Genomic DNA, 20384 nt, shown 5'->3' with positions numbered 1-20384 from the left:
ATGACGCTCCTGCTTTTATTTTATTTTGATTCTATGTGTAGTGCTGGGGATGGAATCCAGGGGCATTCCACCTCTGAGCTACACCTTCAGCCCTATTTTTTTGTGTGTGGGTCTGTGAATGGAACCCAGGGACATTTGACCTCCGAGCTACACCCCCTGCCCTATTTTGTATTCTTTATTTTGAAACAGGGTCTTACTAAGTAGCTGAGGCTGTCCTCGAACTGTGGTCCTCCAGTCTCAGCCTCCTGGATGCTGGGATTACAAGCATGCGCCACCACTCCCAGCTGCTATTATTATTATTATTATTATTATTATTATTATTATTATTTTTGGTGGTACTGGGGGTGGAACCCAGGGGCTTTCTACTTCCGGGCTATACTCCCAGACCCATTTTATATTTTATTTGGAAACAGGGTCTCACTAAGTTGCTGAGAGCCTCACTAAGTAGCTGAGGCTGGCTTCAAACCTGCGCGATCCTCCTATCTCAGCCTCCCAAGCGCAGGGATCACAAGGGTGAGCCACCACGTTGGCTTTTTTTAAATTTTGAAATGGGGCTCACTAGGTTGATGGGAGTCTCACTCCTTGCTGAGGGCATCCTCGAACCTGTGATCCTCCTGTCTCAGGCTCCCCAGTACCGGGATTACAAGCATGCGCCACCACGCCCAGCTGAGGTGCCTGTTTTTAATGCTGAGAAGCCATCAAAGTAGGTCTGACTTAAGTCGGAACTAGACTGGAGTGGGCTGAAAAGCCGCTCACCAGCCTGAGGTCCAGAAAGAGAGAAAATAGTTTGGGTTTGATCTCATGGTCTTATTTGACTGCTTTTGATTTCTGTGATATCTGCTAGGTCACCCATAAATACAGCTCCAGTGAAACAAACGACCTGAATGAGCGCCTGTCACCCATGCTCAGTGTGACTCACCTCTCCAGGAGGATAGTATTTAGCCATTAAAATGGTGGTGCAGCTGGAGGTAGTGGTGCGTGCCTGCAATCCCAGGCTCTGGGAGACTGAGACAGGAGGATCACAGGTTGAAGCCCAGCCTCAGCAATTTAGCAAGACTCAGCAAGCCGGCGCGGTGGGCACGCTTGTCATCCCCGCGCTTGGGAGGCGGAGACGGGAGGATCGCGCTGGTTTGAAGCCAGCTGCGCGTGCTGGCCTAAGAGACCCTGTTTCCAAATAAGAAAATATAAAAAATAGGTCTGGGAGTGTAGCCCGGAGGTAGAAGGGCTTCCAGGAACCCCAGTACCACACACACACAAAGACTCTCAGCAACTGAGCTAGACCATGTTTCAAAATTAAAAAAAAATAAGCCGGGCGTGGTGGGCACGCTTGTCATCCCAGCATTTGGGAGGCGGAGACTAGAGGATCGCGGTTCGTGGACAGCCTCAGCTACTTAGTGAGGTCCTCTGCAACTCAGTGAGACCCTGTTTCAAAATAAAGAATAAAAAATAGGGCTGGGGGTATAACTTGGAGGTTGAATGCCCCTGGGTTCCATCCCCAGAGCCGCAAAAATAAATAAATAAAAATAAAAAAGGGCTGGGGGCATAGCTTGAAGTATGCCCCTGGGTTTAATCCCCATACACACACACACACACACACACACACACACATTTATGTGAAACACTTTCATGGAATAGTATGTGATCCTGTTTTTTTTTCCCGCGCGCGCGTGTGTGTGTGTGTGTGTGTGTGTGTGTGCAGTACTGGGGATGCATTCTGCATGTGTTGAATGATAATCGGTGCTTCTGTTGCACAGGAAATCTTTGGGATAACACGGGAAAATATGTTAATGATTGATACCTGGGCAGCAAGTATTTGAGCAATGCTTCACTATTTTTAATCTTTTCTCTCTGTATTATTGTGTGTGTGGTATCGGGAATTGGTCTCAGGGGCCTTCTACCACTGAGCTATATATACCCTCAACCCCTTTTTTATTTTTTCTTTCTTTCATGCAATTATTTATTTATTTATTTATTTATTTAGTGTGTTGTACTGGGAATGAAACCCAGGGGCATTCGACCTCCGAGCTACACCCCCAGCTCTATTTTTTATTCTTTATTTTGAAACAGGGTCTCACTGAGTCTCAGAGGGCCTCACTAAGTAGCTGAGGCTGGCCGCGAACCAGGATCCTCCCGTCTCGGCCTCCCGAGTGCTGGGATGACGAGCGCACTCCCCACGCTGGCTCTTTCATTCTTCGGAGGCACATTATGGCCTTGTCCTCTAACCCTGGGTTTATAGGTGACGCGGGTGTATGTGACCTGCAGAACAACTTGTCTTAAACAGTTTTACGGAGATGTGGCGTGCGGATCATAAAATTCCCCCAAATTAAGATGCGCGTCCTTCTGCACCTGTGTTCACTGATGCGCAGTCCACTTAGAACACTTCCTTTACTTGGTGATAGCACCTCAGGCATCTTTCCAAAGGGACTGAAGCCAGAAAACCATAGTGACGTCTGCGCATCCATGTTCATAGCAGCACAATGCACGATAGCCAAGTTACGGACGCAATCTAGGTGTCCATCAGCAGGTGAATGGATTACAAAATTATGGGATAGACATACAGTGGAATTCTACTCAGCAATTAAGAAGAACAAAGCAAGCCGGGCATGGTGGCACACACTTGTAATCCCAGCATTCGGGAGGCTGAGACCGAAGGATCACGGTTTGCAGACAGTCTCAGCTACTTAGTGAGGTCCTCTGTAACTCAATGAGACCCAGTTTCAAAATTAAGAATAAAAAATAGGGCAGGGGGTGTAGCTCAGAGGTCGAATGCCCCTGGGTTCTATCCCCAAACCTGCAAAAAATAACAACAAAGTAAGCCGGGCGTGGTGGCGCACTCTTGGAATCCCAGCATTCAGGAGGCTGAGACCAGAGGATCGCGGTTTGTGGCCAGCCTCAGCTACTTAGTGAGGCCTTCTGCAACTCAGTGAGACCCTGTTTCAAAATAAAGAATAAAAAATAGGGCTGGGGTGCAGCTGGGAGGTAGAATGAATGCCCATTGGTTCCATCCCCAGTACCGCAAAAATAAATAAAAATAAAGAATAAAAAATAGGGCTGGGAGTATTGCTCAGAGATAGAAAGCCCCTGGGTTCCTCCAGTGCCTCAAAAAAAGAGGAGGAGGAGGAGAAGGAGGAGAAGTAGGAGGAGGAGGAGGAGGAGGAGGAGGAGGAGGAGGAGGAGGAGCTGAAGCCATTTGCAGGACAGTGGTTGAATCTGGAGAACATTATGATAACTAAGATTAACCAGTCACAGAAAGAGTCAGATGTTTTCTCTCATATGCAGAAGCTAGGGGGTCATCAGGAAACCAGAGGGACTTCAGATAATGGAGGAGAAACTGCAGTGGAGCCAGGGAGGTGGTCTAGGGGAAGGGGAGGGAGAGGGAGAATGGATGAAGAAAACACTTCCATGGACATGGTATACATATGTGAGAATACCTATGTCGATCTCAATACCCTCTATGGGGAAAGGGAAGTGGGGACGGAGCCCCCAAGTGCTGTGTGCAAGGATGTCACTGTCACTCAGAACTACATTTTGGCATGGGACTATAGTGCACCAATAAAAGTATAAAAAAAAAAATAAAGAAGACCTGACACAAGCCTTAAAAAAAAAAAACAACACTTCCTTTCTTCAATTACCCAGAAAGTTTTCTCCTGCTCATTTGCAATCTCCCCTTCCACTACATGTAGTCTGTTTTCTGTCTATAGGTATGCCATTATTAGACATTTTAAAGCTGGGCGTGATGGCACACACTTGTAATCCCAGCATTTGGAAGGCTGGGACAGAAGGATCTGGGTTCGTGGCTAGCCTCAGCTACTTAGGGAGGCCCTCTGCAATGTAATGAGACTGTTTCAAAAGAATAAAAAGTAGGGCTGGGCATGTAGCTCAGAGGTTGAATGCTCCTGGTTTCCATCTCCAGTACTGCAAAAAAAAAAAAAAAAAAAATCATATGCCTGGGTACCATACACCATCTTGTACTTCTGGTCTCTTACACTTAGCATAATGTGTTTGAGGCTCGCCCATGTTTTAGCACAGTCAGGAACTGGTTACTCTTACTTCTGTGTAGTATTCCAGTACGATAATGGACCAGGTCTTGTTTGCCTATTGGCCAACAGACAAGTATTTGAATTGTTTCCAGGTTTTGACAATTACAAATAGTGCTGATGTAGACTTTCCTGGTCAATTCTTTGTGTGGTCGTATGTTTAACTTTAAAACTGCCAAACGGTTGGGCATGGTAGCACGTGTCTGTGCTCCCAGTACGTGAGAGGCTGAAACAGGAGAATTTTAAGTTTGTAGTCAGCAACTCAGCATGATGGCACACACTTGTAATAGCAGCATTTGGGAGGCCGAGACAGGGATCGTGGTCCGTGGACAGCCTCAGATACTCAGGCCCTTTGCAACTCAGAGTCTGTTTCAAAGTAAAGAATTAAAAAAAAAATAGTGCTGGAGGTGTAGCTTGGAGGTAGAATGCCCCAGGGTTCCACTCCCAGTACTGCAAGCCAGGCATGGTGGCGCACACTTGTAATCCCAGTGCATGGGAGGCTGAGACAGAAGGATCGCACAGATTCAAAGCCAGCCTCAGCTACTTAGTGAGGCTCTCAGCAACTTAGACCCTGTTTCCAAATAAAGTATTAAAAAAAAATAGGTCTGGGAGTATAGCCCAGAGATAGAAAAGCCCCTAGGTCCCACCCACAGTAACACACACACACACACGCACGCACATGTGAGTGCACAAAAGGAAAAAAATAGGGCTGGAGATGTAGCTCAGAAGTAGAATGCCCCTGGGTTCAATCCCTAACACCACAAAAGAGAGAGAGAGAGAGAGAGAGAGAGAGAGAGAGAGAGAGAGAGAGGAGAAAAGAAGAAGAAGAAGAAGAAGAAGAAGAAGAAGAAGAAGAAGAAGAAGAAGAAGAAGAAAGAAAGAAAGAAAGAAAGAAAGAAAGAAAGAAAGAAAGAAAGAAAGTGCCAAGCAAGTTCAGAACATCTTTTTTGAAGCCAGGTTAGTAATAAAGAAGAGGTGCACTGACTTAAAATTTCTGGATTTTAGCCAGGTGTGGTGGCACACACTTGTAATCCCTGCGCTTGGGAGGCAGAGAAGGAGGATTGCACAGGTTTGAAGCCAGCCACGCTGGTTTAAGAGACCCTGTTTCCAAATTTAAAATGTATTTAAAAAAATAGGTCCGGGAGTGTAGCACAAAGGTAGAAGGGTTTCCAGGAACCCCAGCACCAAACAAAAAAAAAAAAAAAATTTCCTGGATTTCAGACAGGTATGGTGGCACACGCTTGTAATCCCAGGATTTGAGAGCCTAGGACAGGAGGATCACAGGTTCGCAGCCAGCCTCAGCAACTTGTGAGGCCCTCTGCAAGTTAGTGAGAACCCATTTCAAAATAAAGAATAAAATAAGGCTGGAGGTGTAGCTCAGAGGTAGAGTGCAACACACACACACACACACACACACACACACACACTATTAAATGTTCCTGGATTTCTCATTCCTTTCGTCTGTTCTCTTTCTCTGTACTTTGGTCTGTTTAGTGCCTTTCTCTGCCCATCCTTGTCAATCTCTCCATCTTTGCTTCTCGGTAAACCCAGCGCATTCAGAATGAAATTGTTTAGCTCTCGTCTGAGGCTGGGTTTTTTTCCACTGTTTCCCCAACAAGCCTTGTGCCTGTGTCAAATGACACAGATAGGAAGCAGTCCTGCGTGGTCTTTGTTTCTCCTCTTTATGAAAAACAAAGTCATTTTCTGAAGTCACTTTTTAGTCAAGGCAAAGGGTCCATCTGGCCTGTGGTCAGATATGTCACTGGTGTGGGCTGTGATGAGCAGCAGGCCAGCGCCCTCGTAGCGGGAGCGGGTGACCTGCCCCTGAGGCCTGAGCAGCAGTCTGCGCCCGCCCCTTGCCCTCCAGCCGCCCGAGCTGTGCTGGAGCTGGATGCTGGCGCTGGACAGCTCTCAGGCTGTGTATAAATACATGGGGCCGGGAGAATCCTGAGCGACAGCTGGTCGACCAGCGCCCCAGGGGCTTTCCCAGGGCTGAGAAGTCCTCCCACAACCAAAGCCCCCCAGACTTCTAAGCTCAGGATGGGCTTGGGGACAGGACCCCAGACCTTGGCTCTCACTTCATCCCTTGTGGTGGCATCGTGGAGGGAAAGCAATCCACGTCTGAGCTGCAGTTACCTCTTTTCTTAAGTCATTGAGGGCTGGGGTGCAGCCCGGGGACAGTACTTGCCTAGCGTGAGTGAGGCCGCAGGTTCCATCCCTAGCACCCCCCAATAGAGAGGCAGACAGAGCATCATAAATTCACTGCACAGCACTTGTCAGGTAGAAGGTACTTACTAAACACTAGTATGATTCTTTTTCTTTTTCTTGTGGTACATTTTTTTTCCAGTACTACTGGGGATTGAACCCAGGGGCATTCTACCTCCAAGCTACATCCCAGCTCTATTTGTTATTCTTTAAATTGCTGAGGGCCTCACTAGGTAGCTGAGGCTGGCTGTGAAACAGCAATCCCCGTCTCAGCCTCCCAAATACTGGGATTACAAGTGTGTGCCACCATGCCCGGCTCACTTTCCCACCCCACCCCCCACAGTACTGGGGATTAAACCCAGGGGCCTTCTACTTCTGAGCTACACCCAAAGCCCTATTTTATTTTATTTTATTTTAGGTACTGGAGATTGAACCTAGGGACAGTTTTTATTTTTTGAAACAGGGACTCTCTGCTGAAATTCTGGATAAATTGCTGAGGCTGTTCATGAACCTGCGATCCTCCTGTCTCAGCCTCCCAAGTGCTGGGATTACAAGCATGCGCCACTATGCCTGGCTCTGTTTTATTTTTATTTTGAAACAGGGTCTCAGTAGGTTGCTGAGAGCCTCATGAAGTTTTCGAGCTGGTTTTGAACTGGCAATCCTCCTGTCTCAGCCTCCCAAGTGCTGGGATTACAAGCATGTGCCACCATGTCCAGCTTTCTTTTTTTGTTTTATTGTATTTATTTATTTATTTAGGTGGTACTGGGGTTCCTGGAAGCCCTTCTGAGGAGATAGAAAGGAAATAGGCAGATAGGGAAAAGGCCTCGGTAGAAAAAAAGTTAATTTCTTGAGTTTCCTGAGGGACAACAAATACCTGAAACTCCAAAGGCTCAGAGATAAGAAGGCCAGAGCTTCACAAAGCCATCTGTTTACTAATCAACAAACCCAGGAGCCAGCACAGAGCAAGTCTGGACATGCCTACTGAATAAAAGAAGATCCTTCAAAGGACTTGCAAATACCCTATGCAAATTCTGAGATCTGCTTCCCAGAATTCCCAAAGTCACCCTAACCAAAAGAGGTCACAAACAATCAGGCCTTCGCCTTAGTCAAATGGCAAATTGGGATTTTCCCTCTCAGGACCCCCTCCCCTTTTCGGGAGCTATCCTCCCTCCCCCTCTCCTCCCCCCCATCTCTTTCTCTCTCTCTCGCAAGTCATGTTGGCCCTGAGAGAAGGCAGAGTGCATTTGAGGGCATGTGGCTCGGGCGACTCTCGAGTAGTGATCTGAAGGCCTCTGCTGGGCATCAAGGCTGACCAGGCCCCTAGGGGTGACCTGTACCTCTTTTCTGGCTGATCGCGTGGACTCTGAGAGAAAGTGGTTTGTAATTGACGGCACTTGGCTCGGGCGACACTCGGGTAGTGACCTGAAGACAACTACTGGACACCAGGAGACCCGACAGCCCCTTTAGGGTGTTCGGCCACTTTTCTCTATTCCCTTCTGGCAGATCGCGTGGACTCTGGAAGAAAGCAGCCTGCACCTGAAGGCAATTCAGCTTGGGCTACTCTCAAGTATTGTCCTGAAGGCAGCTGCTGGACCCAGAGTCCCAGCCCCTTTGGGGGTGTTCAGCCACCCTCGCCCCATTTCCTGCTGCTTCCAATCAACCTTCTACTCCCTTCCTGAGGTCTGCGGGTGTCATTCTTCGCTCACCCTAGACAAGAACCCGGTAAGGAAAGAAACCCGGCGTTTCACTTCTACCTCCGGGCTACACTCCCAGACATATTTTTATACTTTTTAATTTGGTAACAGGGTCTCCTAAGTCAGCACAGCTGGCCTTGAACCTGCGTGCAATCCTCCTGTCTCCACCTCCCAAGCCCGGGGAATTATAAGCGTGCGCCACCACGCCCGGCATTATTGCATTTTTTTAATTGGTACTAGGGATTAAACCAAGGGCCATTGAACCTCCAAGCTATACCCTCAGCCTATTTGTTTGTTTATGATACTAGGAACTGAAGCCAGGGGCATTCTACTTCTCAGCTACGTCTACAGTCCCAGCCCCATTTTATTTTTTTATTTTGAAGCAGAGTCTTGGCTTTTTTTAAATTTTTATATTTTGAGACAACTGGATTGCCGAGGGTCTCTCTAAATGGCTGAGGCTGGCCTTGAATCTGCGATCCTCCTGTCTCACCCTCTCAAGTATGGGATTCCAGGCATGCACCACCACACCCCGCTTTGCTTTAATTTTTACTAAGCCACGTGTTTTTTTTTTTTTTTGTTTTGTTTTTTGTTTTTGTTTTGTTTGGGTTTGGTTTTGGATTTGGTGGTATGGGGGATGGAACCCAGGGGCCTTCTACCTCCAGGCTACACTCCCAGACTAGTTTATATTTTATTTGGAAACAGGGTCTCACGAAGTTGCCGAGAGCCTCACTAAGTAGCTGAGGCTGGCTTTGAACCTGCGCGATCCTCCTGTCTCAGCCTCCCAAGTACTAGGATTACAAGCGTGCGCCCCCATGCCCTGCTAGCCATGTGCTCTTGTTCCCATGATGCTCTGGCCCTGTGGCTCACTCACTTATTGTCTTTTTCCTGGTCTCTAAAATCATGACGTGTCCAAGGATCACCAGCGAGGAATCCTGCGGGCTTAGGTCTCACTGCTCCTGAGTGGAGGTGTGCTCTCAGCTTTTATTTTATTATTTTATTTACTTATTTATTTTGCAGTACTGGGAATTGAACCCAGGAGCATTCGACCTCCGAGCTACACTCCCAAACGTCTTTTTTATTCTTTATTTTGAAACCGGGTCTCCCTGAGTTGCAAAGGGCCTTACTAAGTAGCTGAGGCTGGCCGTGAACCGCGATCCTCCTGTCTCAACCTCCTGAATGCTGGAATTTCAAGTGTGCGCGGCCACGCCCAGCTTTGCTGAGAGCAGTTGTTATCACTGCTGCTCCGTGGCCTCAGGAGATGCTCACGCAGCGCTTACCGGAGCTCGTGAGCAAGGCTGGGTTCTTGGCCCTCGGGGAGCAGCACCCAGGCGCATTAGTGGACAGGAGGGGACCGGTGCCCAGGGCCTGCTGGATTCCTCTCCCACTTAGGTGAAGGGGCCGGGCCAGGTACCATCCTGCAGCTGAGCAAGATGGAGAAGAGGAGGAGGAGAAAAGGTGCCGTAGGGGGGGCAAGAAGTGAAGCAGAGAGAGTGGAATGCCAGGCCCCGGGGTCTGGAGAGGACGGGCACTCTAGGAGAGGACCTCGGGCCGCTCACACTGGCCAGATACTGGGGTGAACAGAGGAGAGGCGGCCCCAGCTCCTTCCACCGGGTTATACAATCCTGAAGAATGGGTTCTTTTCACACCTAATGTGCCCTCTGAAGTTTCTTTTTCTTTGTGTGTGTGTGTGTGTGGTACTGGGGGTGGAACCCAGGGGCTTTTCTACCTCTGGGCTATACTCCCAGAACTTTTTTTTGTGTGTGTGCAGATCTGGGGATGGAACCCAGAAGCATTTGACCTCCGAGCTACACCCCCTGCCCTATTTTTTATTCTTTATTTTGAAAGCAGCTCTCACTAAGTTGCAAAGGGCCTCACTAAGTAGCTGAGTCTGTCTGCGAACTGCAATCCTTCGGTCTCAACCTCCCGAATGCTGGGGTTACAGGCGTGCGCCACCACGCCCGGCTCCACAGACCTATTTTATACTTCATGTGGAGACAGGGTCTCACTAAGTTGCTAGGAGCCTCACTAAGTAGCTGAGGATGGCTTTGAACCCGTGCGATCCTTCTGTCTTAGCATCCCAAGCGTGCACCACCACGCCCGGCTACCTTCTGAAGTTTTCTAGGTTCCTGTCTTAAACCTTGATGGTGCTTAGAAAACTTTGAGCCGGGCATGGTGGTGCACACCTGTAATCCCAGTACTTGGGAGGCTGAGACAGGAGGATCACTGGTTCGAGACAGGCCTTAGCTTACTTAGTAAGGCCCTCCGCAATTTAGTGAGACCCTGTTTCAAAATAACGAATAAAAAATAGGGGTGGGGTATAGCTCGGAGGTAGAATCCCCCTGGGTTCCGTCCCCAGTAAACAAACAAACAAATAAATAACAAATAGAGCTAGGGGTGTAGCTCAGAGGTAGAATGCCTCTGGGTTCAATCCCTAGTACCACCAGAAGAAAACAAAGAAAAAAAGAATATCCCAGTCAAGGCCCTCATAGCCGGGCAATCAGGCCCAATGGCCTGCATGTGAGGGAGCCCACGGGGTGCAGTTAGGAAGTGAGGTCCTGGTCCCAGGGGACAGCTGAGCATCCCTCCTGGACAAATCCCACGGTCCCAGAGCCCGGCCCCTCTCTGCTTTAACTTGCTCTTTGGCACTCAGTAAATTCCTCAGGAACTTGGCTGGTTTTAGAGCACCGTGAGCAGTGGGTTTCTCTGAAAGAGGTGGGCAGAGAGAAGTTACGTGGAATTGCAGAGGCTCAGTCAGACGGTAACTCTCGTCTCGCCGAGGTGAGGCCCAGGAGCCAGGAGAGTGGGCAGGCGCTCAGATCGGTATCAGCGGAGGCCCCAAGCAGAGGCGCCTCTCGCAGGCTACCGGGTTCCTGTCCACTGTCAGACACGGCCGCTTGCAGGAGTCGTAAGAACAAGTATGGAGCCGGGCGTGGTGTTGCACGCGTGTAATCCCGGCGCCGGGGAGGATGAGACAGGAGAATCTCAGGTTTGCAGTGATTCTCAGCTACTTAGTGAGGCTCTCAGCAACTCAGCGAGACCCTGTTTTGAAATAAAGAATAATAATTGGGTTGGGTGTGTAGCTCGGGGATAGAATGCCCCTGTATTCAACCCCCAAATTCCTAGTGAGACGGGGGTTTCTTGAGAGGAAACCCGGCGTTCCCTCGAGATGAAACGGAGTTCCCTAAGAAGGACTCGACGTTTCCTACTGGGTTTCCTACCGGGTTCTTGTCTACGTCTACGAATGACGTAGACAATGTCTTGTCTACGTCTAGGTCTAGAATGACACCCGCAGACCTCAGGAAGGGGAGTAAAAGGTTTATTGGAAGCAGCAGGGAATGGGGGGAGGGTGGCTGAACACCCCAAAGGGGCTGGAACTCTGGGTCCAGCAGCTGCCTTCAGGAAAATACTTGAGAGTAGCCCAAGCCAAATTGCCTTCAGGTGCAGGCTGCTTTCTTCCAGCCCAAAGGGGCTGTCCTGGGTCTCTGTTGTCCAGTATCTGTCTTCAGGTCATTACCTGAGTGTCAATTACAAACTACTTTCTCCCAGAGTCCACACAATCTGCCAGAAAAGAGGTACAGGTCACCCCTAGGGGCCCTGCTCAGCCTTGATGTCCAGCAGAGGCCTTCAGGTCACTACTCGAGAGTCGCCCGAGCCATGTGACCTCAGATGCACTCTGCCTTCTCTCAGGCCAACACGACCTGCGCGTGAGAGAACAGCGCCCCAAAAGGGGAGGGGGTCCTGAGAGGGAAAAGCCCCATTTTGCCATCTAAGGCGAAGGCCTGACCGCTTGCAAGTCCTCTTTTGATTAGCGTGACTTTGGGGAATTCTGGGAAGCAGCTGTCAGGATTTGCATAGGGAATTTGCAAGTCCTTGAAGAATCTCCTTTCAGCAGTGCCAGACTTGTTAGGTGGGTTTGTTGATTAGTAAACAGATGGCTTTGTGAAGCTCTGGCCTTCTTATCTCAGAGCCTTTGGAATTTCAGGTATTTGTCACTCCTCAGGAAACTCAGGAAATTAACTTTTTTCTACGGAGGCCTTTTTTCTATCTGCCTGTTTCCTTTCTATCTCCTCACTAGCACCACAATTTTTAAAAAGAAAAGAATAAAGAAAGAACAAGTATGCTAAAGGACTTAAGAAGCCACATCAAAGGGTTTATGTGCCTGGACCAGAGGCAGTTGAGAGGCTGCCAGGGCCTCCCAGAGACCTCTGTGGGTCTTCCTGTCTTTGTTCTCCAAAATTGTGATTCCCAGGAACTAAATGCCTAATATCTCCTGTGTGTGTGTGTGTGTGTGTGTGTGTGTGTGTGTGTGTGTTCCTGAGATTGAGCCCAGGGGCTTTCTACCTCTGAGCTACACTCCCAGCCCTATTTTATTTTTATTTATCTTGGATCTATCTGTCTATCTCTATCTATCATCTATCTATCTATTGGTACTGGGGGTTGAAACCAGAGGCATTCTACCTCCAAGCCACACCCCCAGCCTGATTTTTTTTTTCTTTCTTTCTTTCTTTCTTTCTTTCTTTCTTTCTTTCTTTCTTTCTTTCTTTTTTTTTTTTGTGGTCCTGGGGATGGAACCCAGAGGCATTCTACCTCTGGGCTACACCCCCAGCCCAAATTTTATAATTTATTTGGAAACAGGGTCTCGCTAAGTTGCTGAGAGCCTCACTAAGTAGCTGAGGCTGGCTTCGAACCTCTGTGCTCCTCCTGTCTCAGCTTCCCTAGTGCTAGGATTACAAGTGTGCACCACCACACTCGGCTCTGATTTTATTTCTTGCTTGCAAACATGGTCTCACTAAGTTGCTGAGAGCCACGCTAAGTTGCAGAAGCTGACTTTGAACCTGTGATCCTCCTGTCTCAGCCTCCCAGGTACTAGGATTACAAGCGTGCACCATCACAGCTGGCTAGACTTTATTTTTATTTTTTTATTTTTTGTGATACTAGAAATTAAACTCAGAGGCATTCTACCTCTAAGCCATACCCCTACCTATATTTTTAAATTTTTACTTTGAAACAGGGTCTTACTAGGTTCATGAAAGTCTCACTATTTGCTAAGACTAACCTCAAACCTACGATCCTCTTGTTTCAGTCTCCCGAGTATTGGGATTACAGGCATGGTCCACCATACCTGGCTGTTATTTTTATTTTGTGGTACTGAGGGTGGAACCCAGGGGCTTTTCTACCCCTGGGCTATACTCCAAGACCTATTTTATACTTTATTTGGAAACAGGGTCTCACTAGCTTCACTAAGTAACTGAGGCTGGCTTCGAACCTGTGCCATCCACCTGTCTCAGCCTCCCAAGTGCAGGATTACAAGTGTGCTCCACCGCGCGTGGCTTCTATTTATTTATTTATTGCAGTACTGGGGATGGAACCCAGGGGCATTCTACCTCCGAGCTACACTCCCAGCTCTATTTTTATTCTTTATTTTGAAACAGGGTCTCACTGAGTTGCAGAAGACCTCACTAAGTAGCTGAGGCTGTCCTTGAACTGCGATCCTCTGTCTCTGCCTCTCAAGAAATGGGATGACAGGTGTGCACAACCACGCCCAGTGGTGCCCTCCTATTTATTTATTTATTTATTTATTTATTTATTTATTTATTTATTGGTGGTACTGGTTATGGAACCCAGGGGCTTTTCTACCTCCGGGCTATACTCCCAGACGTATTTTATACTTTATTTGGGAACAGGGTGTCACTAAGTTGCTGAGAACCTCACTAAGTATACCTGCGCGATCCTCCTGTCTCAGCCTCCCAAGCACTGGGATTACAAGCGTGCGCCACCACACCCGGTTGCCCTCCTCTTTAAAAATCCAAGATTTGTTGGGCATGGTGGCGCATGCTTGTAATCCCTGCCATTGGGAGGCTGAGACAAGAGGACGCACGGGTTCAAAGCCAGCCTCAGCTACTTAGTGAGGCTCTCAGCAACTTAGTGAGAACCTGTTTCCAAATAAAAGATAAAATAGGTCTGGGAGTATAACCCAGAGGTAGAAAAGCCCCTGGGTTCCACCCCCAGTACCACCAAAATGAATAAATAAATGAATAAATGAATGAATGAATAAATAAATAAATCCAAGATTTGTCTGAGACCATTCTGGAGATTTCTGTGGGCGCTGGGGGACTTCCTTTCTTGTGGCTTCTTCTGGCTAGATCTTCTGCCTCTTCTTCTGGCAAACAAGTCTGGTTCATGATCTTACCATCCTACACGTTTCTCTGAAGTCTCTTGACTCACTAAGACGTGGAACAGAGGATCTGGAGTTTCACAAAACGTCACCCGCACGGGGCCTCTTTGAACCTGTAGGAGCCTCACCGAGCTTTGAGGCGGTGGAGGAGGAGGGGCGGTCCACACTGCAAGACTGCTCAGTGCTGCCGAACGCCGGAAACCTGAGACTTGGCTCGTGTTTTTAATCGATGCATTAGAATCGTACAAAACGGCAGGCTTTATTGTTATACATTTGTGCGTGCACATAGGATTATTTGGCCAGTGGTCAGTTTCATTTCCCAATTAGCTCCTCTTCCCCTCCTCCCACACTCTCCTTCGCTGGTTTCCCTTCAATTTTCATGAATTCCTCTGCTATCTTCTTTCTGTTTATGTTTTGTTTTGTTCTGTGGTACTGGGGGTGGAACCCAGAGGCTTTCTACCTCTGGGCTATACTCCCAGACCTATTTTATACTTTATTTGGAAACAGGGTCTCACTAAGTTGCTGAGAGCCTCACAAGTGTGCGCCACCACGCCCGGCTTGTTTTTTATTCTTTATTTTGAAACTGAAATGCCAGTTCGTTATCCGCCAATGACCACCAGGAGCCGAAGTTCCGACCGACGCAAAAAGCAGAAGGGCTGTTTATTCAAGCTCGAGCTTGGACTCTCCACGCGCACCAACGCAGTGGTCACGGAGGCAGCGCGCGCGTTCCCTGAGAACAGAGCCTTTATCCTTTAGAAAGGCCGCCCAACCCACCTTTGCGTCGATTGGTTATTTTAAAACAAAAGTCTCCGCCGGGCGTGGTGGCGCACGCTTGTAATCCCCGCGCTTGGGAGGCGGAGACAGGAGGATCGCGCAGGCTCGAAGCCAGCCGCGCTGGCTTAGGAGACCCTGTTTCCAAAAATAAAATAGGTCTGGGAGTGTAGCCCGGAGATAGACGGGCTTCCAGGAACCCCAGTACCACCAAAAAAAACAAAACAAAAAAAAACAAAAGTCTGCTTCCCACCCCCACCATTGGCTTAGCTTTCATGCCTTGGAAAGGGGTTGTCACCAAGGAAGTATTGGCCATTTTAGGTGGCCTTTAAGTTGATTGGTCTGGCCCTCACTTAGCGTATCTCAGGAATGTTCAGGATGGGTGGGGTCTTCTACTAGGACAGAGTGGGACAGAATGACCTTGCCTGGGATACCTGCAAATTCCAGACCTAGATATGCTTGACGTGGATTGGCAGTTGCTCAGGGAAGGTCAGATTAGCGCAGTGAGCAGCTCTTACAAGGGAACAGAAACTTAATTTTAGACAGAAACTTAGGCCTACTCTACTTAAAGCTTTAACTGAAGCCTGTCATGGCGGCACTTTGGTCCTTCAAAACAAGGTCTCACTAAGTTGTGGAGGGCCTCACTAAGTAGCTGAGACTGTCCAGGAACCTGCAGTTCTCCTGTCTCAGGCTCCCAAGTACTGGGATTACAAGCATGCACCACCACGGGCCTGGCTGGCTTCTGAATTTCTAATCATTTAAACACTGAACATGCCCCTTCTGTACTCCTGAAACGACACATGCTTGCTTTTGTCCTTCTAGGTCCAACTTTTTTTTTTTTTTTTTGTGGTACTGGGGATGGAACCCAGGGGCCTTCTACCTATGGGCTACACTCCCAGACCTTTTTATATTTTATTTGGAAACAGGGTCTCTTAAGCCAGCTGAGCCTGGCTTCGAACATGCATGATCCTCTCAGCCTCCCAAGCGCAGGAATTACAAGTGTGCGCCACCACGCCCGGCCAAGTCCAACTTCTTAAGAGGCAGGAGACTTGTGCGAGCGAGAGGGGAAGGAAGCAGGAGTCGGCAGCTAGAGGCACAGTCGGGAACAGTCCCGGGAGCGCTTCCGTACTTGGTGTAGGGAGAAAAATGCTAACTCTGCTGGGCTGGGGAGCTGAGCATGAGGGGAAGTGAGGTTCCCGAGTCCCCGTCATAGCGCAGAAGCGGGGTTGTCACTGCACGTGGACCAAGGCCGCCTTCCCAAGATCCTGAGCCGGACATGGAGACAGGACGCTGGCTTCCCACCACAGCTGGAAGAACAGGAAATAGAAAGGCCCTAAGTAACCCTACTCAGTCGTCCGAGGCCGCAGAGTGGAGCAGAATAAGCGCCACATGAGGGGCGCCTAAAGATCTGATTAAGAAGCGGGCTATTGCGCTTGGGAGGCTGAGACAGGAGGATCGCACGGGTTCGAAGCCAGCCTCAGCTACTTAGGCTCTCAGCAACTTAGTGAGACCCTGTTTCCAAATAAAATATAAAATAGGTCTGGGAGTGTAGCCCGGAGGTAGAAAGCCCCTGGGTTCCACCCCCAGTACCACACACAGTAAAAAAAAAAAAAAAAAAAAAAGAAGCAGGCTGCGAACTGGGCGTGGTGGGGCACGCTTGTAATCCCAGCATTCGGGAGGCTGAGACAGGAGGATCACAGTTCAAGGACAGCCTCAACTACTCAGTGAGGCCCTTTGCAACTCAGTGAGACCCTGTTTCAAAATAAAGAATAAAGGGCGGGCGTGGTGGCGCACGCTTGTAATCCCTGCGCGCTTGGGAGGCAGAGACGGGAGGATCACGGCCAGCCGCGCTGGCTTAAGAGACCCTGTTTCAAAAATACAGAAAATAGGTCTGGGAGTGTAGCCCAGAGGTAGAAGGGCTTCCAGGAACCCCAGTACCACCAAAAGAAAAAAAAAAAAAAAAGAATAAAAAATACAGCTGGGGGTGTCGCTCAGAGATAGAATGGCCCCGGATTCCATCCCTAATACTACCACACACACACACACAAAGCGAGCCGCAGGAGCCCTGTGCAGGGGAGGAGATGGACTTAGCGTGGACGTCATGCCTGAGGTCCACACAGGAGAGAGAAGCTGTCGGCTGGGAGTGACATCCAGAAACAACAAGGTCAGAGCCACTCTCAAAACCGCAGGCCAGATGTCACTCGGGAAAGGAGGAGCGGCTGGACTGCCGACTCACTGCCTCCTGGGGACAGGTCTCAGAGAAGCGCCAAGTTCAGCTCTCGACGGAAGTTTAGCGTTGACACCGTGTGCATCTCCTCACACCTCGAGGGAGGATGGCCGGTGTTTATAGTCTGTTGTTCTCTCTTAGTGGGTGCTATTTTTCTCAAGGTAGACCCACATATGTATTTAACAGCATTTCCACACTGTTTTATTATATTAACTTTTATCTCGTTGAAGCTCTTGTTTTATCTTGTTTACTCTTTTGGGGTTGTTTTTCTTCCTTGGGCCATGGAATTTGGGTTTATACACTCATTTTTCATGAAAGAGTTTCTGTTCATTTGTTTGTTTATTTATTATTTATTGTAGTACTGGGGATGGAACCCAGGGGCATTCTACCTCCAAGCTATACCCCCAGCCCTATTTTTTATTCTTTATTTTGAAACCGAGTCTCACTGAGTTGCAGAGGGCCTCACTAAGTAGCTGAGGCTGTCCAAGAACTGCGATCCTCCAGTCTCAGCCTCCTGAATGCTGGGTTTCCAAGCATGCGCCACAATCCCGGTTTTATTCTTTATTTTGAAACGAGGTCTTACAAAGTTGCTGAGGTCCTTACTAAGTAGCTGAAGCTGGCCATTGACCAGGTCATCCTCCGGTTTGGAGAAGGGATGAAGACGTTCCTCCCTATCTCTTAACCTCCATTTCCGAACGATTGAGCAGGCAACCAAAAAGGAGACTGGCTTACTCACTACCTGGAGAGCTACCCTGAGCTGGCAAGGAGGATGGAGGTTGAGGGTTCCCTACACGCACACACAAAGAGTGCGTCCCGGGATGGGTGTCCTGCAAGAATGGCAACGTGGACTCCCCACGGGCAGACAGAGGGTGTCGCCCTGGCCCCGGCCTGGCCCCGGCATTTCCTGCAGCACCTAGGGCGTGTCCAAGCGGGCCGGAAAGGGAGCCAGAAGCCAAGCGCATTTAGGACTGTGCGGAGCGGCCGGGCAGCCGCCCAACGAAATTGCAGTCTGGTGGGGGCCAAGATGGCGACTGTGACGTCACCCCAGGCAGCGACTGCGCGCCATCACAAAATGGTGGCTGGCGGGAAGATAAATAGCAGCTGATGGGGAAGAGCAATTGGAGGGATACCAGATCGCTTATAAAAGTTCCTAACTATTCCTGGGCCACTGAAACCCATTTCCCACCTAGGTAGTGAGTAAGCCAGTCTCCTTTTTGGTCGCCTGCTCAATCTCACGATTTGTTTTTTTCTTTAATAGCCCTTGCCTGTTCAAGCCTCCTCAAGCTCACATCACTAAGCTGTCCAGGGTAACCTCCAATTCGCACTGCAGCTATGCACCCACCTGCACCCCCTTCTGGGGGACTGGATTCCCGACTCCTCCCGGCCTGGGGCCCCTGACGACGCCCCTTGACAGCAGGAAGAAGCTAGAGGGTCCAATCGTCATCCCTTATCCCTACCATCAAAAGGCCGGAATGTTAAGTTGGGTCCTGCACTCATGTGACTTTGTGTCACATGACCTCTGCAGGGCAAGGGAGGGGCCGAAACCCCCGCGAGAACTGGGCGTTCCCACGAGTAAACCCTCATCTCGCGAGATGCATGCCTTTAAAAGGAGAGCCCGTGTCCTCTAGCTTCGGACAGGCGCGCGGGCCCCACGGTGCTTCGCCCTGACCCCCGGGAGAGCCGTGCAACGAGAACTTTACATGCCACGTGTACCGGACCTCTCGTGCTTTCCACACTCCGCCGTACTCACGTTATTTTTTATTTTACTCGCATAATTTTTTATTTTACTTATCAGCCATGAACTCCGATCCTCCTGTCTTAGCCTCCCAAGTACTGGGATTGCAAGCCTGTGCCACCAGGCCTGGCTTATTGTTTATAAACCTTGCTCTCACATGAGCGCGGTGATGCACACCTGATGGGGTGTGTCCATACAGCGCCTAAGGAGATTCGTCCTGAGCGGCCTAAACTTTTTTTTTTTTTTTTTTTTTTTTGCGGGTCTGGGGGTGGAACCCAGAGGCATTTGACCTCCGAGCTACACCCCCTGCCCTATTTTTTATTCTTTATTTTGAAACCGGGTCTCACTGAGTTGCAGAGGGCCTCACTAAGTAGCTGAGGCTGTCTGCGAACCACGATCCTCCAAGTCTCAGCCTCCCGAATGCTGGGATTACAAGCGTGTGTCACCACGCCCGGCTTGGCCTAAACTTTAAGTAAAGTCATTCAGCAGAAAAGGGGCAAAGATGGCGCCTGGAGGAAGCTAGGAAGGCGTGGTTTCCCCATTCACTATGGGTGGGGAGACTGAGCGGTTTTTCCCTTTCTACCTTTAAAGGAGCTTTCCGCACACATGAATGGCTCATGTACTGGCCTGGGATTGGCTGTAAACTACGTGCTAGTGATCTTTATCCCGGATAGGCCAGGCTATTCCTCATGGAAATTCCCCTCGTGGCTTGGTGCTATATGTAGGACTGCTTGGAGAGAAATAGATGAGATCTCGCTTGACTTGACTCCCGGCTCGCGGGTTTGTGTTCGAGTCCTCGGTACTCATCATCTCGCCAAGCCCCGCCAGCTGTCGGGCTGGATTCCCGACACATACCTGTAATCCTAGTACTTGGGAGGCTGAGACAGGAGGATCACAGGCTCAAGGCCAGCCTCAGCAACTTAGTGAGACCTGTTTCAAAAGAAAACAAATAAATAATGGTTCAGGGATAAAACACCTCTAGGTTTTATCCTATTATTCCCAGTAACACACACACACACACACACACACACACACACACACACACACGCACACACACACACACACGAATCAGGCATGGTGGCGAACGCCTGTAGTCTCAGTACTTGGGCAGGCTGAGATGGGAGAATTGCGGGTTCATGGCCAGCCTCAGCTACTTAGTGAGGCCCCTGTTTCAAAATAAAGAATGAAAGCCGGGCGTGGTGGCACATGCTTGTTATCCTAGCATTTGGGAGTCTGAGACCGGATTGTCGAGGGCAGCCTCAGCTACTTAGCGAGACCCTATTTCAAAATAAAGAATAGAAAATAGGGCTGGGGCTGTAGCTTGGAGGTCGAATGCCCCTGGGTTCCATCCCCAGTACCGAAGAAAAAAAGGGGAAATAAAAGCTGGGAGTGTAGCATAAAGGCAGAATGCCCTGGGGTTCAATCCTCAGTACCACTAAGCTTTAGATTCTGGAGTCTCTCTCCAGGTTTGACTGAAAAGGCAGTTTGTGGGCTCTTAAATTCGTTCTTCATGCTACTTTACAATTCCCCAGTGGAGGCG

At 49.2% G+C, this 20384-nt stretch overlaps 1 protein-coding gene across 1 annotated transcript in view; it reads left to right on the top strand.

Annotated features, from left to right (window-relative positions):
* The window catches only part of GLB1 (galactosidase beta 1), a gene marked incomplete at both ends in the record, with an annotated part of 90930 nt that extends 84942 nt beyond the window's left edge, over positions 1-5988 (top strand). The window contains one exon of the mRNA XM_080715861.1: positions 5905-5988. Within this exon, the coding sequence (XP_080571987.1) occupies positions 5905-5988 (84 nt within the window). The remainder of the gene's footprint in view (positions 1-5904) is intronic.
* Between the last annotated feature and the right edge of the window lie 14396 nt (positions 5989-20384).

The sequence above is a fragment of the Muscardinus avellanarius genome (assembly GCF_963383645.1).
Source record: "Muscardinus avellanarius genome assembly, chromosome: 18".
In the NCBI taxonomy this organism is placed as follows: Eukaryota; Metazoa; Chordata; class Mammalia; order Rodentia; family Gliridae; genus Muscardinus; species Muscardinus avellanarius.
The sequence above is the reverse complement of the archived record's forward strand: the minus strand, read 5'-3'. Positions and strand labels throughout refer to the sequence as shown.